Source organism: Mustelus asterias, chromosome 9 (genome assembly GCF_964213995.1).
Source record: "Mustelus asterias chromosome 9, sMusAst1.hap1.1, whole genome shotgun sequence".
NCBI classification, from domain to species: Eukaryota; Metazoa; Chordata; class Chondrichthyes; order Carcharhiniformes; family Triakidae; genus Mustelus; species Mustelus asterias.
The window spans coordinates 6,923,980-6,951,743 of record NC_135809.1 but is presented as its reverse complement, the minus strand read 5'-3'; the positions used below and the strand labels follow the sequence as shown (position 1 = coordinate 6,951,743).

General features: G+C 48.7%; 2 protein-coding genes and 1 long non-coding RNA gene across 3 annotated transcripts in view; 1 reads left to right on the top strand and 2 right to left on the bottom strand.

The window, feature by feature from the left end:
* Positions 1 to 7,752, bottom strand: part of pwp1 (PWP1 homolog, endonuclein) — a 40,042-nt gene extending 32,290 nt beyond the window's left edge. Inside the window, exons 1-5 of the mRNA XM_078219569.1 lie at positions 7,539 to 7,752; positions 6,108 to 6,166; positions 5,766 to 5,929; positions 1,458 to 1,543; positions 856 to 952 (exon numbers count right to left, since the gene is read on the bottom strand). Coding sequence (XP_078075695.1) covers positions 856 to 952; positions 1,458 to 1,543; positions 5,766 to 5,929; positions 6,108 to 6,166; positions 7,539 to 7,604 — 472 coding nt within the window. The 5' untranslated portion in view covers positions 7,605 to 7,752. The remainder of the gene's footprint in view (positions 1 to 855; positions 953 to 1,457; positions 1,544 to 5,765; positions 5,930 to 6,107; positions 6,167 to 7,538) is intronic.
* A 497-nt stretch (positions 7,753 to 8,249) lies between these two features.
* On the top strand, positions 8,250 to 26,169 carry LOC144498455 (uncharacterized). Its single transcript, XR_013498702.1, has 3 exons — positions 8,250 to 8,637; positions 15,000 to 15,136; positions 25,359 to 26,169. It is a non-coding gene; the product is annotated as an uncharacterized LOC144498455 (long non-coding RNA).
* The window catches only part of btbd11b (BTB (POZ) domain containing 11b), a 135,029-nt gene continuing 121,870 nt past the window's right edge, over positions 14,606 to 27,764 (bottom strand). The window contains exons 11-17 of the mRNA XM_078219592.1: positions 25,644 to 25,822; positions 24,139 to 24,244; positions 23,241 to 23,343; positions 22,429 to 22,519; positions 20,620 to 20,688; positions 17,650 to 17,763; positions 14,606 to 16,496 (exon numbers count right to left, since the gene is read on the bottom strand). Coding sequence (XP_078075718.1) covers positions 16,287 to 16,496; positions 17,650 to 17,763; positions 20,620 to 20,688; positions 22,429 to 22,519; positions 23,241 to 23,343; positions 24,139 to 24,244; positions 25,644 to 25,822 — 872 coding nt within the window. The 3' untranslated portion in view covers positions 14,606 to 16,286. The remainder of the gene's footprint in view (positions 16,497 to 17,649; positions 17,764 to 20,619; positions 20,689 to 22,428; positions 22,520 to 23,240; positions 23,344 to 24,138; positions 24,245 to 25,643; positions 25,823 to 27,764) is intronic.

Here is a 27,764-nt window from a genome sequence, read left to right as displayed (position 1 = left end):
TCTCTACACCCTAGCTATGACTGTAACACTACATTCTGCACTTTCTTGTTTCCTTCTCTATGAACGGTATGCTTTGTCTGTATAGCGTGCAAGAAACAATACTTTTCACTGTATGTTAATACATGTGACAATAATAAATCAAATCCAATCAAATGATGCAACACAGCACCAGTGCATGGGGAATCAACAACTTTGCACTCGCGCAGTTGAATGAAATGACTTTTATTTATATTCTGCCTTTGACAATCCACAGGATACCTCAAAGTGTTTTACAGCCAATGGAGTATTTTTGCAATGCAGTCCCTATCAGAAAGGCGGCTGCCATTTTGTGTGGTGCAATGTGATCATCAGAAAATCTATTTATTTTGAAAGTGATGTTGATTGGGGGATAATATTGGCCAGGACACTGGGAAGGACGCCTCTGCTCTAATTCAAAACAGTATCACAGGAAACTCTCTCATCCACCCTGTGGTTTAACGCTCACCCAGAAAACTGCACCTCTCGACAGTGCAGCACTCTCTCAGTGCTGGAGAGTCGGCCTAGATGTTTGTGACTCAAGCCTCGAGAGTGGGACCTGAACCTTCAAACTTGGGGGCAGAGGGGCTACCCACTGAGCCAGTCACACTGGATTCCAAACGAACCCCATAAATTCCCTCTGAACTTCATTATTTAACCTGCTATGACAGATATTTAAACCACAAACTGGATAAGGACCAAGGGCGGCAATAATTATACCACTGTTTATCTCTCCCCCCTCAAAGATTTCACCTTCTCCAGGACCTTCTCCCCAGATAGAATACAAGAATCTCTGCCTGTACAATGTGATGCGGAAAGAGGATTTATTGACAATCTCACCGTATATCTCAAGGCTGCAGATGATCTTTTCAGCCTTACCCACAACTATCAGATTATCAGTGGGCTTGATTTTGAAATCTTCATCTTCATATTGGTCCTGTAACATAAATTGCTCGTTTAAGTTTTAAATTACAGCAGACCTGCAGCTCGAGAGAAGGGGCAAGAGCAGACATTAAACCTCCACGTTCATTAATCATTAAAAGACACTTTTGTAACAATGCCAATAAGAACACGGTGGCACAGTGGGTTAGCACTGCCGCCTCACAGCGCCGGGGACCCGGGTTCGATTCCAGCCTCGGGTGACTGCCTGTGTGGAGTTTGCACACTCTCCCCGTGTCTGCGTGGGTTTCCTCCGGGTGCTCCAGTTTCCTCCCACACTCCAAAGATGTGCGGGTTGGGGTGATTGGCCACAGTAAATATGCGGGGTTACTGGGATAGTGTGGGTGGGGGTGCTTCTGGGTAAGAAGCTCTTTTGGAGAGTCGGTGCAGACTCGATGGGCCGAATGGCCCCCTTCTGCACTGTCGGGATTCTACGGAAAAAGAATGACAGGCAGGGACTGATGAACGGGAATAATTGTGAAGCTTTTCATGCTCCGACTTACTGTATCTTTAAGAGTGACGTATGGGTCATCTTCATTGCTAGCGTAGACAGTGAGTCCTCCCAAACTATCCCCAAGATTCACACCACCTACACAGAAAGGCAGAGTCATTATCAAAAGAAATGTTTTACAAAACAAGCAGACACAATGTTAATTGGTTCCAGGGATGTGAGAGATTCAGTCAATGAGCGCTAACTCAAGAACAGGGTAAACAAGCGGGGTATTTTGCTTATTTCACTGATCAGGTATTATTAACTGTGCAAATCTGCTGACTTGTTGGTGAAACATTTGGTTTGGGCTACGGTCGATGCTTATAGATGGCTGTGTGCACAAAACTAAGGGGAGGCCGTGGTGTGGTGGCACTTTCACTGGACTAGTAACCCAGGGGCCCAGGCTAATGCTCTGGGACATGGGTTCAAATCCCACAGCTGGTGGAATTTAAATACAATTAATAAATTCAATCGGTAAATAAGAGCATAAGAAATAGGAGCAGGAGTAGGCCATCTAGCCCCTCGAGCCTGCCCCGCCATTCAATAAGATCATGGCTGATCTGAAGTGGATCAGTTCCACTTACCCGCCTGATCCCCATAACCCCTAATTCCCTTACCGATCAGGAATCCATCCATCCGTGATTTAAACATATTCAACGAGGTAGCCTCCACCACTTCAGTGGGCAGAGAATTCCAGAGATTCACCACCCTCTGAGAGAAGAAGTTCCTCCTCAACTCTGTCCTAAACTGACCCCCCTATATTTTGAGGCTGTGCCCTCTAGTTCTAGTTTCCTTTCTAAGTGGAAAGAATCTCTCCACCTCTACCCTATCCAGCCCCTTCATTATTATAGGTCTCTATAAGATCCCCCCTCAGCCCTCTAAATTCCAACGAATACAAACCCAATCTGCTCAGTCTCTCCTCATAATCAACACCCCTCATCTCTGGTATCAACCTGGTGAACCTTCTCTACACTCCCTCAAAGGCCAATATATCCTTCCGCAAATAAGGGGACCAATACTGCACACAGTATTCCAGCTGCGGCCTCACCAATGCCCTGTACAGATGCAGCAAGACATCTCTGCTTTTATATTCTATCCCCCTTGCGATATAGGCCAACATCCAATTTGCCTTCTTGATCACCTGTTGCACCTGCAGACAGGGTTTTTGCGTCTCATGCACAAGGACCCCCAGGTCCCTCTGCACAGTAGTATATTTGTAATTTCTTTCCATTTAGATAATAATCCAATTTGCTATTATTTCTTCCAAAGTGAATAACCTCGCATTTGTTAACGTTATACTCCATCTGCCAGATCCTCGCCCACTCACTCAGCCTGTCCAAATCTCTCTGCAGACCTTCTACGCCCTCCACACAATTCACTTTTCCACTTATCTTTGTGTCGTCTGCAAACTTTGTTACCCTACACTCAGTCCCCTCCTCCAGATCGTCTATATAAATGGTAAATAATTGAGGCCCCAGCACCGATCCCTGCGGCACGCCACTAGTTACCATCTGCCAACCAGAAAAGCACCCATTTATTCCGACTCTCTGCTTCCTGTCAGATAGCCAATCCCCAATCCACGCTAACACCCTACCCCCAACTCCGTGTGACCCAATCTTCTTCAGCAACCTTTTGTGAGGCACCTTATCAAACGCCTTTTGGAAATCCAAAAACACCGCATCCACCGGTTCCCCTCCGTCAACCGCACTAGTCACATCTTCATAAAAATCCAATAAGTTCGTCAAGCACGACTTTCCCTTCATGAATCCATGCTGCGTCTGCTTAATGGAACCATTCTTACCCAGATGGCCTGCTATTTCTTCTTTAATGATTGATTCCAGCATTTTCCCAACTACAGATGTTAAGCTAACCGGCCTGTAGTTACCCGCCTTTTGTCTATTTCCTTTTTTAAACAGTGGCGTAACATTAGCCATTTTCCAATCCGCCGGCACTACCCCAGAATCCAATGAATTTTGATAAATAACCACTAACGCATCCGCTATTACCTGGAATTGGAAGTTAGTTTCGGTAATAGTGACCATGATATCATCATGGACTCGTCATTAGAAACCCATCCGGTTCACTGATATCCTTTAGGGAGCAAAATCTGCCGTCCTTACCCATGTGTAACACTTCTCCTGTGCCTAGTCTTAATAAATGAACCCACAGTGTGTTTCCAAATCCCACTGGTGCCTTGCATTTTATACATTAAATAAGATCTCGGATTATGTCATGATAATAACAGGACAATACACGGGGCAGCACGGTGGCACGGTGGTTAGCACTGCTGCCTCTCAATATCAGGGACCCGGGTTCAATTCCAGCCTCAGATGACTGCCTGTGTGGAGTTTTCACATTCTCTCCGGGTCGGCGTGGGTTTCCTCCGGGTGCTCCGGTTTCCCTCCCACAGTCCAAAGACGTGCATGTTAGGTGGATTGGCCATACTAAATTGCCCCTCGGTATACCAAATGTGTCGGATTGCAGGGATGGGACAGGGGAAAGGGCCTGGGTGAGATGCTGTGTCAGAGAGACTGTGCAGACCCGATGGGCTGAATGGCCTCTTCTGCACTGTAGGAATTCTATAAGAACAAAATAATACAGGACAGCACAGGAACAGGCCCTTCAGCCCACCGAGTCTGTACCGACACAAATGCCTCTCTAATCTAATATTTTTTTGCCTCTACGTGGTCCATATCCCTCTATTCCCTGCCTATTAATGTATCTATCCAGATGCTTCTTGAATGTAGAATCTGCTTCCACCGGCAGTGCATTCCAGACATTCACCATCCTCTGTGTGAAAAACTTCCCCCTCTCACTTCCAATCTATGCCACTGAGTAATTGACCCTTTGACCCTGGGAGAAAGACTCTGACTATCCACTCTATCCAAGCCTGTCATCATCTTGTAAACCTCTATCAGGTCCCCCCTCATCCTCCAACGCTCCAATGAAAACAATCCAAGTTTGTTCAACCTTTCTTCATAGTCCTTTTCCTCCAAACCAGGCAACATCCTGGTAGATTTCTTCTGCGCCCTTTCCAATGCATCAACTTCAGGAGATTAAATAAGTCGGGACCATCATCAGACAGATAATGCCTGACCTGCAGGAGTGGCCAAGACCAGACAAACGGGCAGCCCTGATCCGTTTCCAGATGAGTAGAGCACAGAACAGCTACAAAACCAACCACCTTCAAGATAATTTTACAGCAATTTGACCCCTCAGACATGCTCTCTCCTTCAGTCACATTCAACCTATTGCCCTTATGCTCTCTCTCAAGAACAACCTGTATTTACACAGCATTCAATGCAATAAATGTCACAAGGTGCTACACAGGAGCACGATAAAGCCAAACATATAACTGGCCTGAATAAGGAAACATTAGGACAGGTGAGCAAAAGTTTGGTCAAGGAGGTGGGTTCAAAGGAGCACCTTAAAGGGAAGAGCATGAAAGAGAGTGAGGGGCAGGCAGAGGGGTTTACGGGAGGCAATTCCAGAGTTCGTGCCTCGAGAGCTGAAGGCATGGCCACTAATGGGGGAGTGATTAAAAATCAAGGAAGCTGAGGATGCCAGGATCAGAGTAGCACAGATACCCCCGAGGGTTGTAGGGCTGAAGGGGATGACAGGGAGGGTTGTGACGGTGACAGGATTTGAAAATCAGGACGAGAATCTGTTGCCCCGTTTTACTTTGCGCATAGGAGATATTTTTAAATAAATTGCTCCCGTATAGATCAAGATGAAAGCAGAAAGACTCATTCCAGCGAGCACATGGACTGTGGGCGGCACGGTGGCACAGTGGTTAGCACTGCTGCCTCACAGCGCCAGGGACCTGGGTTCGATTCCCGGCTTGGGTCGTTGTCGGTGCGGAGACTGCACATTCTCCTCGTGTCTGCGTGGTTTTCCTCCGGGTGCTCCGGTTTCCTCCCACAGTCCAAAAGACGTGCTGGTTAGGGTGCATTGGCCATGCTAAATTCTCCCCCAGTGTACCCGAACAGGTGCCGGTGTGTGTCGACTAGGGGATTTTCACAGTAACTTCATTGCAGTGTTAATGTAAGCCTTACTTGTGACACTAATAAACTTTATTTTATTTTATGAACACTGCAATTTGATTGGATCAATTTAAGGGTTGAAATGATCGGTTGCAACTCGAGAACTGGACAGGGTGCCGGCAGCATCACAGCCTGAACCATCCCCCTCCCACACTCACCATCCCCCTCCCACACTCACCATCCCCCTCCCACACTCACCATCCCCCTCCCACACTCACCATCCCCCTCCCACACTCACCATCCCCCTCCCACACTCACCATCCCCCTCCCACACTCACCATCCTCCTCCTCGTATTTTTCCAGGTCATATTCTGCCAGACTGTCCTTATCTTCCTCCTCTTCTGCCTCCTCCAGCGTCTTGGAATCACTCGAGGCAGGATTGCCTGCTCCATCCATCTGCTCCTCCTCATTTGTGTCCACTGCCTGTTCCTCCTCCTGATCACTGGAAACAAACTCATGGCATTTAGTGCGTTTAATCAGTCAGAGGCCTCGCTCATTCCCCGGCTTTCTATCACTTTGCCACCACACCCAAAAGGCAGGCAGCGAATCACCACTTCTTGCTTATCTTTTGATGAAGGAAAAATGTGATCAGGAGCAGAAAGGGAAGCAGTGTAACTTACTCAAATTCTTCCCTTGTATTGAGGATTAATTGCTCCAACTCCTGCTTCGACAGAGTCACCTAGAAAAGAAAATTTGCAACAATTATTACCATTCCAAAAGGAACTTTCCCAGCCAACTTGACTATAGAGCACCCAGACAATCAGACATTTGCAAGGTTCCCCTCAATCAAAACTGTTCACTAAACCAGAACCAAGTATCTGCTGAGCAGTAATGACTGACAGTCTCCAATGAGTCCCAAGATAGGCTGACACTTTCCTGGGAATTTCCAAGGACATTATCTTAATTGTTGCTGGACGTTAAGCACAAACTAATAGGGCTGTGACTCTACAATATTCTTGACTGCGGTGGATATTACACCTGATCATTTCAGAACACCCACTGGGAGTTGGAATACTCATCGACTAATAGCAGATCCTGGATCCTCCGAGCCACTGATCCTATCAGCATCTCTAACTGGGTTAAAAATCCACAGTAAGAATTTTAACAACACCAGGTTAAAGTCCAACAGGCTTATTTGGTAGCAAAAGCCACACAGGCTTTCGGAGCCCCAAGCCCCTTCTCCAGGCGACATCTCCACATCATTAAAAATCCACCACCAGCATCATTGATTGCTCAGCAGCCACCGTAAGGCAGCACTGACCCACTGACAGTGCGGCTCTCCCTCAGCACTGACCCACTGACAGTGCGGCTCTCCCTCAGCACTGACCCTCTGACAGTGCGGCTCTCCCTCAGCACTGACCCTCTGACAGTGCGGCACTCCCTCAGCACTGACCCTCTGACAGTGCGGCACTCCCTCAGCACTGACCCTCTGACAGTGCGGCTCTCCCTCAGCACTGACCCTCTGACAGTGCGGCTCTCCCTCAGTACTGACCCTCTGACAGTGCAGCACTCCCTCAGTACTGACCCACTGACAGTGCGGCACTCTCTCAGCACTGACCCTCTGACAGTGCGGCGCTCCCTCAGCACTGATCCTCTGACAGTGCGGCACTCCCTCAGCACTGACCCACTGACAGTGCGGTTCTCCCTCAGCACTGACCCTCTGACAGTGCGGCACTCCCTCAGCACTGACCCTCTGACAGTGCAGCACTCCCTCAGTACTGACACTCTGACAGTGTGGCACTCCCTCAGTACTGACCTTCTGACAGTGCAGCACTCCCTCAGCACTAACCCTCTGACAGTGCGGCGCTCCCTCAGCACTGACCCTCTGACAGTGCGGCGCTCCCTCAGTACTGACCCTCTGACAACGCGGCACTCCCTCAGTACTGACCCTCTGACAGTGCGGCACTCCCTCAGTACTGACCCTCTGACAGTGCGGCACTCCCTCAGTACTGACCCTCTGACAGTGCGGCACTCCCTCAGTACTGACCCTCTGACAGTGCGGCACTCCCTCAGTACTGACCCTCTGACAGTCTGACCCCGTGCCCCCTGACCTTCTCCGGGGATTCCTGGGCCACCCCGCGGGGTACCCAGCTGACGCAGGTTCTCATGCTGCTCATGGTGCCGGCGACAGGCGCTGCCCGCGGGCTGACGGTGAGGAGAATCCGACACAGAAACTATCCACAATCCCAGGCCGCGCTTCAGGACCACGCGCTGCTTCCCGTGCCTCACATCCGGCAAGAGCCCCGCCTCCATTGCCATAGCCCCGCCCCCGGCACTGCCTCCACTCCAGACCTCGACCCCAGCGCAGGGCCACGACCCCGACGCATATTCCCGCCCCTTGGCTGGAAGCCCCGCGCTCCGGCACCAGACCCCGCCCCCAGCTCCAGACCCCGCCCCCGGCTCCAGAGCCCGTCCCTGTGTCAGGCCCCGCCCCCGTCTCCAGGTTCTTGGCCCGTCTCTTGGCCAGTCCCGCCTTCGCTCCGCCCCTTCCTCCCGTCAGGCGTAGGCCCCGCCCCCGGCTCCGAGGCACTGATCCGATCCCCGTGGGCCCTGCCCCCAGCACCAGGCCTCGCCCCCAGCTCCGGGCCCCGCCCCCAGCACCAGGCCCCGCCCCCAGCACCAGGCCCCGCTCCCAGCACCAGGCCCCGCTCCCAGCTCCGGGCCCCGCCTCCAGCACTAGGCCCCGCCCCCGGATCTAGGCCCCACCCCCAACATCAGGCCCCGCCCCGGGCCTGCGCGGTTCTGTGTTTGGAGGCCGCGGTGTGGGAGTGATGTTTATCCTGAGGAGACAATCTTTCTGAGCGCGGTTGTGGCGGCAGAGCGGCTCGGAGCCGGTGTCTGTACCGTGGCGCGGGCTCTCTGATCAGCCGCGGCCGGGGAGACACTGAGAGAATGTTCCCCTCAGGGGGAGAGTTCAAACCCGGGCAGCTCCGCTTCACCATCCGCCACCTCCCAGATGGAGATGAGGGGGAAAGGCCTTTCCCTCAGAAAGCCCGGGATTCTCTTCCCCGGGAACCAACCATCATTGAATATAGTCCTGTCTGTGTTACACTGATGTGGAGATGCCGGGGTTGGACTGGGGTGAAGGTCTGACAGGTTTATTTGGTAGCAAAAGCCACACAAGCTTTCGGAGCGCTGCTCCTTCATCAGGTGAGTGGAGACGATACACATCTCTTTAACCTGTGTTTAACCCTCTCTCCACTCACATTGTCTGTACCTTTAAGACTTGATTACCTGTAAAGACTCGCATTCCAACCATTATTCTGTAAATTGAGTTTGTGTCTCTCTGTATGCCCTGTTTGTGAACAGAACTCCCACTCACCTGACGAAGGAGCAGCGCTCCGAAAGCTAGTGGCTTTTGCTACCAGATAAACCCGTTGGACTTTAACCTGGTGTTGTGAGACTTCTTACTGTGTTACGACAATCACAAAGGCCGCCGGGGATCACCGACAGATCTCCCCGTGCGCTTTATGGAGTACGAGCTCCCTGATTGAGTGAGCGGAGGATCGTGCAGTATGAATCAGCCTGTGGGGTATTTAAACCCTGAACCTTATCCAGACCAGGGCGTAGACCCCCGAGGTGAAGACTGCCTGACTATAAGCTGCAGGCCGTTGGTACAATACAGCATGTTGGAGATGGGAAACTGGTGTTTGGCTGAATTACTACATGGACTCGATGGGCTGAATGGCCTCCTGCTGTGTTAATCATAGAATCATAGAAACCCTACAGTGCAGAAGGAGGCCATTCGGCCCATCGAGTCTGCACCGACCACAATCCCACCTAGGCCCTACCCCCACATATTTACCCGCTAATCCCTCTAACCTACGCATCTCAGGATTCTAAGGGGCAATTTTTAACCTGGCCAATCAACCTGACCCGCACATCTTTGGACTGTGGGAGGAAACCGGAGCACCCGGAGGAAACCCACGCAGACACGAGGAGAATGTGCAAACTCCACACAGACAGTGACCCGAGCCGGGAATCGAACCCGGGACCCTGGAGCTGTGAAGCAGCAGTGCTAACCACTGTGCTATCGTGCCGTCCTGTGTTTTAAACAGCCCTCTGAATAGCCCTCCTGTCAATCTCATACTTATTTCCAAATCCCTCCATGGCCTTTTCCCTCTCTATCCCTGTACCCTCCTTAGCCTTACTACCTCCTGGGATCAGCACTGCTTCAATTCTGACCTCTTCAGCATTCCAGATTTTAATCTCACTCATTGGCGGCTTTGCATTCAGCTGCTTGAACCCTAAACTCTTGATTCTTAGTAAGCAAAGGAGTTATCGGGGGTAGGTGAGATGCAGATTTAAGGTTACCATCAGATCAGCCATGATCTTATTAAATGGCAGAGCAGGTTTGAGGGGCTGAATGGCCTACTCCTCCATATTCATATGTAATTTCCTCCCTACATCCTTCCAGCTCTTTTTCCTCCTTTAAGATGCTCCTTAAAACCTACCTTTTCACCAGGCTTCTGCCTCATCTGACCCAATATTTCTTTGTGGCTCCTGTGAAGCGACATTCTGCTGTGTAAAAGTTGTACAAATAGAAATTCCTGTTGGTCATTACATCTAGGAAAGGGGTTCATTGAGTCTGCACGTTCTCGCCGTGTCTGCATGGGTTTCCTCCGGGTGCTCCGGTTTCCTCCCTCAGTCTGAAAGACGTGCTGGTTGGGTGCATTGACCTGAACAGGCGGGCACCAGAGTGTGGCGATTAGGGGATTCTCACAGTAACTTCATTGCAGTGTTAATGTAAGCCTACTTGTGACACTAATAAATAAACTCTAAACTTTAAGGTGAGGAGCTATTCACTGGACTTGAAGCAATAAGATCAATGAGCAGGTCAGACAACAGGGGAGTTTGTTCAAGACTGGGACAATGGGGTTCTGATCTAAGTCTATCACAAAAGACTTTGATAAAATACGCACGGCAATAATCTGCTCACCAATGCTCTCGATTGATAGCAAAATCATTGGTGCTATCAAGTGGCACTTACTTAGCAATAACCTGCTCAGCTTGTGACCTCATTAAAGCCTTGGTTCAAACATGGACAAAAGAGCTGAATGTCAGAGGTAAGCTGAGAGTGCCTGCCCTTGACATCAAGCCAGCATTTGACCAAGAGTGGCATCGAGGAGCCCTAGCAAACCGATTCAATGGGAATCAACCGGAAAACACTCTGTTTCTTTGAGTAACATCTAGCACAAAGGATGACGGTTGTGGTTGTTGGAGGTTAATTGTCTACATCGCAGGACATTGCTGAAGGAGTTCCTCAGTAAGGGAAGCATGGTGGCACAGTGGTTAGCACTGCTGCCTCTCAGCTCCAGGGTCCCGGGTTCAATTCCAGCTTCAAGTCATTGTGTGGAGTTTGCACATTTTCCTGTGTCCATGTGAGTTTCCTCTGGGAGCTCCAGTTTCCTCCCACAGTCCAAAGACATGCTGGTTAGGTGGATTAGCCATGATAAATTGCCCCTTAATTTGTGTGTGTGTGCCCTGTGATGGACTGATACCCCATCCTGGGCATATCCTGCCTAATGCCCAGTGACTAGGAGAGGCTCCGACTCCCTGTGACCCGGATTGGAGTAAGAGGTGAAGTGAATAAGTTCCTCAGGGCAGTGTCCTAGATCCAGATGCTTCATCAATGACCTTGCCTCCATCATAAGATCAGAAATGGGATTCGCTGCTGACTGCACAATGTTCAGCACCATTCACGACTCCTCAGATACTGAAACAGTCCATGTTCAAATGCAGCAAGACCTGGGCTGACAAGTGGCAAGTAACATTTGTGCCACATAAGTGCCAGGCAAAGACCAGCTTCAACAAGAGAGGGTCTCCCCATGACATTCAATGGCATTACCATCACTGAATCATCACCACTATCAACATCCGGGGCGGGGGGGTTACCATTGACCAGATGGTCAACTGGACTCATCATATAAATACTATGGCTACCAGAGCAAGTCAGAGGCTGGGAATTCTGCGGTAACTCACCTTCTGACTCCCCAAAGCCTGTCTACCATCTACAAGGCACAAGTCAGGAGTGTGAATGGAATATTCTCCACTTGTCTGGATAACTGCAGCTCCAATTAAGGACCCCACGCACCCCGGACATTCTCTCTTCCACCTTTTTCCGTCGGGAAAAAGATACAAAAGTCTGAGGTCACGTACCAACCGACTCAAGAACAGCTTCTTCCCTGCTGCTGTCAGACTTTTGAATGGACCTACCTTGCATTAAGTTGATTTTTCTCTGCACCCTAGCTATGACTGTGACACTACATTCTGTCCCCTCTCCTTTCCTTCTCTATGAACAGTATGTTTTGTCTGTGTAGCGCGCAAGAAACAATACTTTTCACTGTATGTTAATACATGTGACAATAATAAATCAAATCAAACACTCAAGAAGCTCGACACCATCGAAGGGGTGCCCGTTTGATTGGCACCCCATCCACAAACATTTACTCTCCACCACCAACACATAGTCACAACATTTTAAAAAAATTGTTCCTGGGATGTGGGGTGTCCCTAATTAGGCCAACATTTTTTCCCATCCTTAACTGCCCTTGAGAAGGTAGTGATCAGCCACACTCATAAACTGCTGCTGTCTATGTGCTGTAGGTACGCCCACAGTGCTGTTAGGGAGGGAATTCCAGGATTTTGACCGAATGACAGTGAGGGAATAGTGATATATTTCCAAGTTAGGATCGTGAGTGACTTGGAGGGGAACTTCCAGGTGGTGGTGTTCCCATGTGTCTGCTGCCTTTGTCCTTCTGGATGTTAGAGACCGTGGGTTTGGAAGGTGCTGTCTTCGAGATGCACTGTGGCAACTTGCCAATGGCTTTTTTGACAGCTACTCCCTCTACCACTTAGAAGGACAGAAGCAACAGATGAAACACCACCTCTTATATATGATGGGGCCTCAGTTTAATAATCTCATCGACAAAGTGGCACCTCTGACAGTGCAGCACCCCCCAGCACTGCACTGGCATATCCGCCTCAATTCCATGCTCAGGAGTCTCTAGTCGGGTTCGAAACCACAACCTGTCTCAGATACAAGAATGTTACCAACTGAGCTACAACGTAAGGAACCTTTGCTCAGTTGCTACATAATTGTTGAGAAGTTAATGCCTGTAATTATACAAATAATGGAGTAATTCCGTAGAGTCATTATGGCACAGAGAGGCCATTCAGCCCATTTCAGTCCATGCCAGAATCTACAAGAATCTGAATTTTTCCCTGGATCATGGGAAGTGAATAGAAATAAAAAATTGGAGCTTTGGCCAATTCCTAATTGGGAATTCTGATCAATTATGCATCTCTGAAAACTCCCTATTAGCTGAAAGTTAAGGATATTTGCTTCAAATTCAGTTACATTCCCTATTGACAGTAAAACAGTCCCAGTCCTGATTATAGAGGATTACTGCATCCAGGTGACGGTAACTCGGGTCAAAGCTAAAAATTAACTTGAAAGTGGGAAATCAGCAAGGGATCCTACTCCTCTGCCCTCGTCCCTTCCCCTCTCTCCCTCCCAGAACCAGGATAAGGTTCCCCTTATCCTCACTTTCCACCCTACAAGCCTCCACATTCAAAGGATCATCCGTTGCCATTTCCGCGAATTCCAACATGATGCCACCATCATGCCCTCGCCCCTTCCTCTCACTCCCCCGTCAGCATTTCACAGGGACCACTCTCTCCGTGACATCCTGGTCCATTCCTCCATCACACGCAGCTCCCCATCCCCTTCCCGTGGCACCTTCCCTTTGCAATTACAGAAGGTGCAACACCTGCTCCTACACCTCCCCCCTCCTCACAATTCAAGACCCCAAACACACCTTTCAGGTGAACCGAAGTTCCACTTGCACCTCCTTCAATTTGGTCTATTGTATTCTCTACTCCCAGTGTGGTCTCCTTTACATTCTGGAGACTTAAATAAATGTAAACTTGACTGCTTTGCAGAACTCTTTTGCTCAGTTCAGAAGCATGACCCCCAACCTCCCTGTCGCTTGCCATTTTAACCCAACATCTTGTTCTCAAGTCCACATGTCCATCCTTGGCCTGCTGCAATGTTCCAGTCAAGCCCAAAGCAAACTGCAAGAGCAGCATCTCATCTTCCAGTTGGGCACATTTCAGTCCTCAGGACTCAACGTTGAGTTTACCAACTTTAGACTGTGACCTTTCTCCTCCATCTTAAACCCTTTTTAAATATGTTTAAGTTACAGGTAGATAGATTTCTGATCAATAAGGGAATTAAGGGTTATGGGGAGCGGGCGGGTAAGTGGAACTAAACCACTATCAGATCAGCCATGATCTTATTGAATGGCGGGGCAGGCTCGAGGGGCTAGATGGCCTACTCCTGCTCCTATTTCTTATGTTCTTTTTTAAAATATCCCATAGATGCAAGGTGCTCCCCCCCAGGCCATCTGACTTTTATTCTTAAAGTTGCTACTTTTTGTTGCAATCCCTCACATCTTTAAAATCGAACACATTCTCCCTTCAATTACGATGAAAAATCCAAAGGACTGGAAACGTTAACTCTGTAGAGTGTAGGGATGCTGCCAGACCTGCTGAGGTTTTCCAGCATTCTCTGTTCTTGATCCAGTTCCTGATCACTGTCCAGTGACCCCTGGGTTAGAGAGAGGGGAAATCAGCCAGGATTCTTGCTCCTGATCACTGTACAGTGATCCCTGGGTTAGAGAGAGGGGAAATCAGCCAGGATTCTTGCTCCTGATCACTGTACAGTGATCCCTGGGTTAGAGAGAGGGGAAATCAGCCAGGGCTCCTGATCACTGTACAGTGATCCCTGGGTTAGAGAGAGAGGGAAAATCAGCCAGGGTTCCTGCTCCTGCTCACTGTCCAGTGACCCCTGGGTTAGAGAGATGGGAAATCAGCCAGGGCTCCTGCACCTGATCACTGTCCAGTGACCCCTGAGTTAGAGAGGGCAAATCAGCCAGGATTCCTGCTCCTGATCACTGTACAGTGACCCCTGGTCGCAGAGAGGCAGCCCTCTATCTCAGACCCAGCCTCTCTCCCAGAGTTTCTCTCCCCGGGCTGTGTGATACCGAGCTTATCCATTCCGTTCCGTCAGGTGACTTGCACATTATTCACAACAGGTTTAGCTGAAACTCAGTGAGCATTTTTAAACCATCTTTTATAGAAAAACATTCACTTTGCTAATCTAAAATACAATCCATAATTTAAAATCAATTAAAATATTCTCACTTCCTGGGCACTGCTGGTTGCTGCAGTATGAACAAATAAATAATCATCAAAGCTGGGGAGGAGACGTCTTGTTTGGAACATCAGAGAGTAAAATCGCACCAGCCTTGAACGGGGTGATGTTAAGTCACAGAGTTTACAAGTAGCTATTGTTTGGTGTCTCTCTGCATCAAGCCCTCTCCACAGTCTTTACAATTGTCCATTTTCAAACTCCTGCAGTCTGGTCGCAGCTAAAATAATTTAGTAACATCACAAATTGTTATATAAGGAATATTAAAGAAATATATCGATGTGTTTTTATTATACAGATCCTGGAGCTCCAATCCCGCTCTATTACCAGATCCAGTCACTGGCTCCATCTGCTGGATTTACAAAAGATGTCTCGAGTCCGGGTAAAGTTGTTGGGGCTCTCCACTCTCGAGGTGGAATTGATAAAATAACCCAAGTAAGTCGATAAGTCCGCAACTATCAGTTCAACAGCCCAGCTCCAGAGCGCTCTGAATCAAGAACTGAGGGTATGGCTTTTTTCTTTATCGTTTCATGGGATTTATTGCCCATCCTTAATTGCCCCTGAACTGAGTGTCTCGCTCGGCCATTTCAGAGGGCAGCTGAGAATCAACCACATTGCTGTGGCTCTGGAGTCACATGTAGGCCAGACCGGGTAAGGACGGCAGATTTCCTTCCCTAAAGGGACATGAGTAAACCAGATGGGTTTTTTTTTTACAATTGATGATAGTTTTGTGGAGTTTTTTTATTCATTCGGGGGACATGGGCGTTGCTGGCTGGCCAGCATTTATTGCCCATCCCTAGTTGCCCTTGAAGGGTAGTTGAAAGTCAACCACATTGCTGTGGCTCTGGAGTCACATGTAGGCCAGACTGGGTAAGGACAGCAGATTTCCTTCCCTAAAGGACATGAGTGAACCAGATGGGTTTGTTTGATAGTTATAACTATAATTGATAGTTTCCTGGTCACCATTACTGAATCTAGCTTTATATTCCAGATTTATTAATTAATTGAATTCAAATTCCACCAGCTGCCGTGATGGGATTTGAACCCGTGTCCCCAGAGCATTCGCCTGGGCTTCTAGATTACTAACCCAGCGACATTACCACCAATCTCCTCACTCGGTGCCGAGCTGGGTGAGGTTAGGGTGATGGATGTTCTGGGTTCCGGGGAAACAATTCACTTACTGAATACTCACTCCTCCCTCGCTATCCCAGACCCACAGAAGCTGCCAGATTGTCAAACGTTCCCTCACTGTCCTGATCACCGTCCCTCTAGCTGCCCATCAACGGGGCTCTGTGGAGGCAGCCACTGCTCCATAGCCAGACACCAACCAGTCTCCTCACCACAGCACCAAGCCGGTTTTGCCGGGAGACGATTAAAGTTGCCTCTGGTGGTTAGAAGCTGGATGGGACAATGAGAAACACTTGGGACTGTTCAGAGTTAGAAAGCAGTGCACAGAGAGCCGGAATGGAACCTGTTGCTACTCTGCCGCTCGTCCCCACACCTCTGAGAGAAATGAATTATATTTTCATCAGATTCAAAGCTTAATCCATAATGTCTCAAACCAATCAAGGTGGCTGTGTCTGCATCACACGATGGATCCCTTTGAGGTTGATAGATGTATTGACTGGATCCTTGCTGTCAGTGCAGTCTCTAAGTCGCACAGTACATCCTGTCCCTGTGACTCCTCCGGGGAGGAGTACAGTAACTGTTTAAAAGCTTCGTTCTCCATTAGAGAGACCATGTTCTTCAGGAAGTATCCTTCACAGAATGAAGAGAGGTGAGACGCTCCAACAAACTGCAGGGAGACAAAGAAAATACAGTCAGTGACTGGGTCAATGATAAGGGACCTCTTGTCTTTGCAAACTATCAGCCCATCCCCAACTTCCTGTTCCTCTGCAAAGACCCTGTGTGTGTTGTCACTTCTGACATCTCTGCCCATCTTTCCCACACCTCTCTCCAAACAGATTTCAGCCACAACTCTTACCAAAGTCAAAAATAATATCCTCTGCCACTGTGACCAGAGTAAACTATCCTTCCTCGTCCTCTTGACCTGTCTGCAGCCTTTGACACAGTTCAGCACACCACCTCCTCCAACACCCCTCCGTTAAAGTTCCATTCTGATCTATCCCTCATAGGCAGGGAATCCCCGGGAATGGCCTCTCCTGCTCCCGCACGGTGAACTCTCCTGCCAACAGGGTCCTCATCTGGGCCTGGCTATTTGCTGCCTCTCAGTGACCCCCTCCAAAAGTACAATGTCAGCTTTCACATGGACACTGACAACACCCTCAGCACCATCTCCAGAGAGAGGTGTTGGAGAGAGAGAGGGTGGTAAAGAGAGGGAAGGGGGAGAGAGCAAGGGAAGGGAAAGATAGCGAAATGATAGAGGTGAAAGAGAGGTGGGAGAGATGGAGGGGAAGCGAGAGAGAGAGAGAAGAAGGGGCTGGAGAGGGAGGGAGGGAAGGAGAGGGCTGCATGGTGGCACAGCGGTTAGCACTGCTGCCTCACAGCGCCAGGGACTCAGGTTCAATTCCTGGTTTGGGTCACTGTCTGTGTGGAGTTTGCACGTTCTCCCCGTGGGTTTCCTCCGAGTGCTCCTGTTTCCTCCCACAGTCCAAAGATGTGCAGGTGGATTGGCCATGCTAAATTGACTCTAGTTTCAGGGGATTAGAAGGGTAAATATGTGGGGTTATGGAAATAGGGCCTGGGTGGGATTGTGGTCGGTGCAGATTCGATGGGCCAAATGGCCTCCTTCTGCACTGTAGGGATTCTATGATTCTATGAATGGGTTGAGAGAGAGGAGGAGGGAGGGAGAGAGAGCGAGGGAGGGAGAGAGGGGAGGAGAGAAGGGGTTGAGAAGAAGGGGAAAGGGGTGGAGAGAGGGAGGGGGAGAGAGTGGGAGAGGGGAATAGAGAGGTTGAAAGAGAGACGAGGTTTAGGATTTCCCTCACCTTGGCATGATTATACATCTCGACACAGTTGTCGACACTGATGATTTTTGCACACAGAACCTCACAGTGTCGCTGCAGAGCTTCCAGCTGGAAGAATGTCGCTGCTGATAATAACTGGAACAGAAAGGAGAGAGAGAGAACACAGTGAGAGAAACAGCAAAAGGCTGAATTATATTCCAAATCAATAAACTGAGACATTTCCCACAACAGCAAGATTGGAAAATACCCAGAGGGAGTTGGTCATTACTTGGACGTTGGGAAGGAAATAGCCTCAGATTATAAACAGTCACAGGTGTGAATAAAACAAGACAGAGAAAGTAAGGTCTGACTCTGCACTCCCAGCAGAGAGCACCCAAACGCACACACATCCACGCACACACACCCACAGAGAGCACCCACACCCACAGGCAGCACCCACACTGAGAGGTCACATTTTTCTGGGCTGTGTGCTCATAATTTCTCCCCACTAGAAATGCATAACCGGGATTCTGGGCTTTATTAAGAGAATATCCATGTCAGGGAGTTAGACCAACATTCTATAAATCAGTGGTTATACCCAGGTGGAATATTGTGGTCAGTTCTGGACACTTTAGGAAGGATGTTAAGGCCTTGCAAAGAGTGCAAAGGAGGTTTACTGGAATGGCAGCAGGGATGAGGGACTTCAGTCAATGTGTAGAGACTGGAGAAGGTGTGACTGTTCTCCCTACAGCAGAGCAGATCTGATTGAGGTGTTCAAAATCATGAAGGGTTCTGACCGAGTGAGGGAGGAGGAAGTGTTGCCACTTACGGGAAGATCAGTAACTAGAAGACACTGATTTAAGGAAATTAACAAAAGGGACAGAGGGAAGAGGAGGACTTTGTGACACAGCGAGTTGTTGTGATCTGGAAGGCGCTGCCTGAAAAGGCAATGGAAGCAGATTCGATCGGAACTTTCAAAACTGGGAGGGGAAGGTAGAGGAGGGTAGGAGGCAGGGGGAGGCGATGGCCAAGTGGTATTATCGCTAGACTGTTAATCCAGGAACTCAGCTAATGCTCTGGGTTTGAATCCCACCATGGCAAGTGGTGGAATTTGAATTCAATAAAAAACATCTGGAATTAAGAGTCTACTGATGACCATGAAACCATCGTCGATTGTTGGAAAAACACATCTGGTTCACTAATGTCCTTTAGGGAAGGAAATCTGCCGTCCTTACCTGGTCTGGCCTACATGTGACTCCAGAGCCATAGCAATGTGGTTGACTCTCAACTGCCCTTGGGCAACTAGGGATGGGCAATAAATGCTGGCCAGCCAGCGACGTCCATGTCCCATGGATTAATAAAAAAAAGGAAGGGAGAAGGGGGGGGTGAAGGAGGGGAGGGAAAAAGCAGGGAAGGGGAGGAAAGAGAAAGGGAGATGTTTCAATGTGTGGCTGGGGTTTAGACGGATCTTGGGGACTGTCTATTCTCCCAAAGAATGTTGTTCCAGTCAGTAGTTTCTTAAAATCATTGCTCGGTATTTACAGCAAGCTTTCCACTTTTGGACCTCAACGCGAGGTTGGAGCTTCTCCATGTGTGTTAGCTTTGGAATCCTGTTACAATGGAGTGTGTGTTTTAGTTTGTACATGAGAATGGTTGACTGGGGAGAAATTAGGGGATTATTCTTATAAGAAGTGGTTTACACGGCTGTCTGGGGAAGGAAAAAGGGAATCTGTTTCGGAGCTGTGAGGATTCGTGAATAAGGGAAAGAGTGACTCCAGATTCACACTTTACTCAATGTGTGAACAGCAACCTTTAGCAATGTGGCCTTTTACTTTACACCCCCCCCCCCCCACTGACGTCTCTATCTCCATCATATTTACACCCTCCTACAGGAGGAAGGAATCTGGGAGATGAGGAGTAGGGAGAAGAATGGGGAAGGGGCTGTTCGAACTGTTGGTTTAGGGACTGGCTCAAGCTATGGAGTTCTGTGAGTGATGGCAGTACAACAGAACCTATCTGCTGGTCCTGGATCTCCTGTGGCTGGGTGTTTCTTCAGGAGGGGAAACAACATTCTCTCTAACCTGCAGGGGTGCATGGCCCCACAGCAATGGAAAATGCGCCGTGCAGGAAACAGACAGGCCACATGTCTGTCATAAAGGGAACATGCGGGGCTACAGGCAGGCACTGTAATCAGAAACTGGAGGGAAAATCATCAGGGGAGGGGTTTGGGGGGGGGGGTTTACCGGAATCGGATCTGCACAGCTGGAAACTGATTGATTGGATCAGATCACCTGCCCCATTAGCAGCCCGCCATTCTATTCCTACTGAAGTCATTGGAGAGTGGAACCGGGCAGGACATAAAGCGAGCGGTAAATCCAAATCCTGCCAGTTTTCCATACCCCTCGCAGCAACTCCCCTCCGTAACTCCCCTCACCCCCATCTTAAACCCAGCTCTTGTCGAATCTGTCCAGTCGGAAAACGCAATGGAAATGTTAAAAGGATGGAATTTCTCTGGGCTATTTCAGGACATTGACTTGGAGATATCCCAGTGCTCACTGAAATATTTTTTGTTGACTTGGGAACTAATCAGCGCCCTTTTCTCCTGCAGTATAACTTGTTTGAAATTTGGTATTCTTGTGTTTGTCCTGAGGAGTGCAAGACCAAAAACCTCAGCGAGGCATCTCTCTATTCAGGAGCATTCAAATATTCATACAAAATTCATCAGATGGGGATATCCAAACTACTGTCCCAGGTTCCTTCACACCTGACACCCAGCCCACGGAGCCCAGTACCAACTGCACTGATATTTCCGATTTGCTGTGTGGTTCTGGGCAGGGCTCCCAACTGGGTGAGTGACCTACAATTCTAAATCCTAACACACCAGGATCTGTGAGGATCAGTGATTGGGAATTATCAGAATTATTTTCCAAAAGAGGTCCTGAATTCATGGACCAGGAGACCATATCGGCAACAAGGAATAATTGGGTTGAATCAGTGTAAACTCCAGGTCACCTCCAATATATCGCTGTTTCTAATCTGCAGAGTCTCCGTCCCTCCATAGTAAAGATACTGCATCACCATCTGTGGGGAAAATCATTTAGAAATTACAAACAGCAGGAACAAAATGATAAACTGATCCTAAGCCAGGTGGAGAAACTAGACCCAAATTCTTTTCTGGATAGATCTCAAGAGGCTTGGAATACAAAAGCAGGGATGTACTTCTGAGGCTTTATAAAGCACTGGTTAGGCCCCATTTGGAGTACTGTGAGCAATTTTGGGCCCCACACCTCAGGAAGGACATACTGGCACTGGAGCGGGTCCAGCGGAGATTCACACGGATGATCCCAGGAATGGTAGGCCTGACATACGATGAACGTCTGAGGATCGTGGGATTATATTCATTGGAGTTTAGGAGGTTGAGGGGAGATCTGATAGAAACTTACAAGATAATGAACGGCTTAGATAGGATGGACGTAGGGAAGTTGTTTCCATTAACAGGGGAGACTAGGACGCGGGGGCACAGCCTTAGAATAAAAGGGAGTCACTTTAGAACAGAGATGAGGAGAAATTTCTTCAGCCAGAGAGTGGTGGGTCTGTGGAATTCATTGCCACAGAGGGCTGTGGAGGCCGAGACGTTGAGCGTCTTCAAGACAGAAATTGATAAATTCTTGATTTCTCGAGGAATTAAGGGCTATGGGGAGAGAGCGGGTAAATGGAGTTGAAATCAACCATGATTGAATGGTGGAGTGGACTCGATGGGCCGAATGGCCTTACTTCCGCTCCTATGTCTTATGGTCTTATAGTAGGTTTGTGTAGAGAAAGCAGCATTACATTTCTCTGCTTCCATACCTACGGACATCCAGCATTCCAGCAGTCTCTCTTTATAAGTTCTCTAAGTACTTAATTAAATCATGCCCTTTCCTTGTGTATCTTTACAAAATAATTAACATCCAATGACTAAAATGTAGAATAAAAATAAAATTACAGCAAAATAAAACTTTGGTGGAAGGATTCTAAAATATCTGATGTGGCTCAATTATGTTCCTTAACTGTAAATGTTATTCACCCTGTGGTCTCCAGGGTAACTGTGAAACGGTGAGAGAATGATACACGCTTATCTGGGCAGGATGGGGACAGTTTCTCAAATAGGAGTTGTGCGTGGGATGCATGCAACACAAGGAATAAAACTCGAATGAGAAGCATAGATGCAGTGGAAAGGATATGAGATGGTCAGTACAGGAAGCTGGGTACAAGCCAGACATGTTCAGAACTGACTACTCCAGGCTATTCGATTGTTAGAAAGGACGGGGAACTTGTGAGAGGAGGAGCAGCAGTATTAACAAAGACATATTAAAACAGTGAAGTGAAAGGATGGCACAGTGGTTAGCACCGCTGCCTCACAGTGCCAGGGACCCGGGTTCAATTCCAGCCTCGGGTCACTGTATGCGTGGAGTCTACACGTTCTCCCCATGTCTGCGTGGGTTTCCTCTGGGAGCTCTGGTTTCCTCCCACAGTCCAAAAGACATGCTGCTTAGGTTGATTGGCCATCCTAATTTGACCCTTAGTGTCCCAAGATGCGTAGGGTCAGGGGATTAGCAGGGTAAATATGTGGGGCTACGGGGATAGGACCTGGATAAGATGCTCTGTCGGAGAGTTGGTGCAGACTTGATGGGCCAAATGGCCTCCTTTGGCACTGTAGGGATTCCATGAACAGAAGATACTAACTTCCCTGTCATTCATAAGGAAGCTGAAGTGAACCATGTCTGATAATAGCTCCCTATCTGCCTGCCCTGCTATCCTGTACAAAGCTGATTCCATTACCTTAAATATATTGTACTTGATGTGGCCAATTTCAATGAAAATACTGGATGGATTGTCTGAGGACATTCTGCTCGAGAGCAGCATCTTAAACCTAAAGACACAGAGAAGACTGAGTTAAGTACAGCGATTAGTTCCATGGACAGTAACTGACAAGAAGGCTAACGCACGCTCGCGCGCACACCACACACACAGACACACACACACGGCTCCTAACGGGATTCACCGGCTATTCCCTCTGGCAGGATCTTCTGATTCCGCTGCTGGCGACCCCCCCCGACCCCCACTGTCACGGGTTCCCCAGTGGCAGAGGGTGTGAACTGGCAGAGGGACTGCAAGACCCCACTGCCAGCCAATAGCGAGCTGCCACCACAAAACACGCTGTTAATACGATTAAAATTTTAGTTAGATTGTGGCCGCGATCCCGCGATGTCAGGGTCAAATAGTGTCCTGCCCCCCTGCTTACCAGGAATCCGACCCCCTGCTCACCGGGAACCAGACCCCCTGCTCACCGGGAACCAGACCCCCTGCTCACCGGGAACCAGAGCCCACACCGGCGGCATTCTCTGGTCCCGCTGCAGTGAATGGAGATTTGGCTGAGCGCCAAATTCTCCGTCCTCACTGGCGGTGGGGCTGGAGAATTCCGGCCACAGAGTCATAAAGGTTTTCCAACGCGGAAAGCGGCCCTTCGGCCCGTTGTCCGGACAATTGTTGTTGATGTTCAGGAACCTTGGGTACTGATGGTCCACACGTACATGAAACATCCTTCCACCCCGCACACTCGCTCCACCATGGCTTTAAGCCGAGGGGTTTACCTTGGTGAGGCAGTGAACAGTAACACTCTGTGACCATAAAATGGTTTCCCTTCCACCAGAAACGTAACGTCGGACATCTCCTTGTTATTCAGAAAGTGAGGATCTGGAATCAAGCAAAACGCAAGATTAAATTACAGCACAAAATGCAGGATCAAATTACAGCACCAGAAAACGCAGGATCAAATGACACAGGGTTAAGTTACAACACAAAACGGGGGCAATCTTACCAAAAGAATTCTAAATGCTGAATGAGCCTGAAAACAGGGGAGAATCGCACTGATATTTTGGGTGGGTTCCCAGTCTCAATCATATGGCACTTAGAAAAAAAATGAGGCAGGATGCGATTCTCGCCAGTTGGGGTAGAGCAGAGCCTACTCTCTCTGGTGAAGCCAGCTGCTGAGCTCTAGGGGAGCCATTGCGCAGGTGCCCCGATCTCCCAGTGTACTGTACACATTGCCGAGCCCTGCCCCCAACCACCCGGGGGTCTTCAATGGCCTCAGTTCCCATCGATAAGGCCATCATGTCTGGTCCCCATTTGTGGGGATCCTATGTGATGCTCGCCTGTGAGGACCTCAACTGACGAGCAGGTAAGGAGTGTGTCCAGCCGATAGCGTCCGGATTCACTAATCACATTCAAATGAATGTTGAAATCAGCTTTGTCCCCTTTCTGCGCACGGAGCTGATTTCGCCGGCAAAGCAGGGTCAATAACATCACAAGAGGCGAAAAACCGGACGTACACCCGATTTTACACCTGTGGCCCGATCATACTGCCTCACCTTGCCTGTCGACCAGCCTGACGAGCCAGTAAGATCGCCCCCCCCCCCCCCCCCCCACACAGGGTTAAACTACAACAGCACAAAACACAGGGTTAAATCACAGCAAACTCAGAGCACATACCTAGGCGAGAAATCTGTTTCCGTTTGATTTCTGTATACTTGGGAATCGGGTAGGGGCCGTAGCACTGGACAAAGATCCCTGCCAACTGCTGACTGATTGCTTCATTCTGAAATTGGAGAGACAGATTAAAGCAGAGAGACTGTGCACATTTCAGACTGACTGCAAGATGTACTTATCATTATCCCGATATTGAAATCTGACCACTGGCCACACTTTAAGAGGAGGAATCCATCAGCACAATATCAGTTACTAAATCACCAGAACTGGCTCCTTCTAACTCCATAACATTTCCTGTCTCTTCTCTCTCTCAGTTCATCTGTCGCTGAATCGCTTATCCATTCCTCTGCTACTTCTCGACTTGGCTACTCCACTGCTGTTCTGCCCAGCCCTCCACCCTCTTCAATATTCAGCTGATCCAAAACTCTGCTGCCCATGTCCTAACGCACAGCAGGTCCCACTCCCCCTCACCCCCGCGCTCAATCACCTGCATTGGCGCCCGATCTGGCAATACCCACGGTTTTAAAACACTCATGTTTAAGAATATATTTATTCTTCAAACACTTTTAAAAAGAAAGCAATCCCTCCGCACGTTGAAATGTCTTAAATAGTTTTGTCTTTATTAATGTGTTTCCCATACAAAACTCCAATCCATCTGTGGAACTGACTAAAAGCAAAATAATCTGGCTGCTGGAAACTTGAAACAAAAAAATGCTGGAAAAGCTCAGCGGGTCTGCCAGCATCTGTGGAGAAACAGAATTACCGTTTCGAGACCAATGTGACTCCCCCCCTTGGAACTGCTCGAGCTGGCCTGGCTTTGTGAACAGAGTAAGGAGTCTAACAACACCAGGTTAAAGTCCAACAGGTTTATTTGGTAGCAAATGCCACTAGCTTTCGGAGCGCTGCTCCTTCGTCAGGTGAGTGGGAGATCTGCTCATAAACAGCAAACAGGGCATATAAAAACACAAACTCAATTGAACAGACACAGTCTCCCCGGACAGATTCACGCGGTCTCCCCGGACAGACACGGGATCTGGGACAGAGGCAGGATCTGGGACAGACGCAGCCTTCAGGGACAGACGCAGGATCTGGGAGAGACTCCTGGCATCAGCCTAAAGAAAGCCATGTGTGATTAAAGTTTCTGCTTTTGTTTTGAGTTTTAATTTATTCTGATGGAGAGTCCAATTCGACACAAAACGTTAACTCTGTTACTCCCGTCACAGATGCTGCCAGACCTGCTGAGTATTTCCAGCGTTTGCTGTTTTTGCTTGTGGAACTATTGGGACAGTTATCGAAGAACAGATGCAGGAAGCACATCCTCCGGTGCTACAAGATTCCTTGTTTCTATTTCCCACAGTCTCTCACCATGTACCTCTTGCTGACTTCCCTCTGACTGTCAAATTGGGAAAGGAGTGATAGAAATGTATTTATACTTTGTTAGTTTAAAGCATGTCTTGGTAAGGTTTATATCCGATTGCGGATTTGTGAATGAATGACTCACACACTACCTTGCTGGCTCTCAGGATCTGAAACATGAGCGGTAGACCCTGCAGAAGGAGCTGCTCGCTGTACTCTTCCTCCTTGATAGTGACAAACTCTTTCAGTAAGCACTGGATGATGAGTCTCCGGTGTTGGATGAAAGCTGTGTTCAGGGACAGCAACCACGAGTGCAGGTTCCACGGAACGCCTGTGTGACAAAGGCAATGTTACACATACTCGCAACGCATTACAGGACAGATTACAGGACCAGACACCACCTTTCACCAGCTGGACCCCACCTGGATGTTGGGGGGGGGGGTTCACTTCTCACTAGGGCGACAGGGTGGAACAGTGGTTAGCACTGCTGCCTCACAGCGCCAGGGACCCGGGTTCAATTCCAGCCTTGGATGACTGTCTGGGTGGAGTTTGCACGTTCTCCCCGTGTCTGCGTGCGTTTCCTCCGGGTGCTCCGGTTCCCTCCCACAGTCCAAAGATGTGCAAGTTAGGTCGATTGGCCATGCTAAATTGACCCTAGTGTCAGGGGGATTAGCTCGGGTAAATGCATGGGGTTACGGGGATTGTGGTCAGTGCAGACTCGATGGGCCAAATGGCCTCCTTCTGCACTGTAGGAATTCTATGATTCTAAACGTGAGGAAAAATCATCTTTTCTAAATGTATTTTCACCTGACAACATGTGAGACAGCTCTGAGGAAGAATCACACCGGGCAGAATTTTGCCACTTTCCGGTAAGTGCGGTCTTGGGCGGGAAAGTGGGGTAAGCTTGCCTGCAGCACTGCTGGCTTTTCCCGCCACATTTGCAAACAGTTTGGTGAAATATAATCCAGAAGGCCCAGGTCACCAGAACTCTGTCCCACCAGCAACAGCAGTTCTCAAAATAAGGGTAGCACGGTGGCACAGTGTTTAGTACTGCTGCCTCACAGCACCAGAGAATAGAGAGAAGAGAGAAAGAGAGACACCCACACAGGCAGACTGAGACAGTGCATGAGAGAGAGGAAAATAAGGATACAGAGTGAGAGACAGAGAGAGAAAGAAGGGTTGAGAGGGAGAGAACATTATTCATAATTCTTTGAGAACATTACATGTGCAGTGGACAATGGGGAACCTGTGGATGTGGTGTATTTGGATTTCCAGAAGGCATCTGACAAGGTGCCGCACCAAAGACTGCTACATAAGATAAAGGTGCACGGTGTTACGGGTAATGTATTAGCATGGATAGAGGATTGGTTAAACTAACAGGAAGCAAAGAATGGGGGTAAATGGGTGTTTTTCTGGTTGGCGATCAGTGACTAGTGGTGTGCCTCAGGGATCAGTGTTGGGACCGCAATTGTTTACGATTTACATGGATGATTTGGAGTTGAGGACCAAGTGTAGTGTGTCACAATTCGCAGATGGCACTAAGGTAGGTGGCAGAGCAAAGTGTGCAGAGGACGCTGAAAGTCTGCAAAGGGATATAGATCGTCTAAGTGAGCGGGTGAGGCTCTGGCAGATGGAGTACAATGTTGGTAAATGTGAGGTCATCCATTTTGGTAGGAATAACAGCAAAATGGACTATTATTTAAATGGTAAAAAATTGCAGCATGCTGCTGTGCAGAGGGACCTGGGTGTCCTTGTGCAGGAATCTCAAGGAATTGGTTTGCAGGTGCAGCAGGTAATTAAGATGGCAAATGGAATTTTGTTCTTCATTGCTAGAGGGATAGAGTTTAAAAACAGTGAGGTTATGTTGCAGCTGTATAAGGTGCTAGTGAGGCCACACCTGGAGTACTGTGTACAGTTTTGGTCTTCTTACTTGAGAAAGGATATACTGGCACTGGAGGGGGTGCAGAGGAGATTCACGAGGTTGATTCCAGGGTTGAGAGGGTTGACTTATGAGGAAAGACTGAGGAGACTGGGGCTACACTCATTGGAATTCAGAAGAATGAGAGGAGATCTTATAGAAACATATAAGATTATGAAGGGAATAGATAAGATAGAAGCAGGGAAGTTGTTTCCACTGGCAGGTGAAACTAGAACTAGGGGGCATAGCCTCAAAATAAGGGGAAGCAGATTTAGGACTGAGTTGAGGAGGAACTTCTTCACACAAAGGGTTGTGAATCTGTGGAATTCCCTGCCCAGTGAAGCAGTTGAGGCTA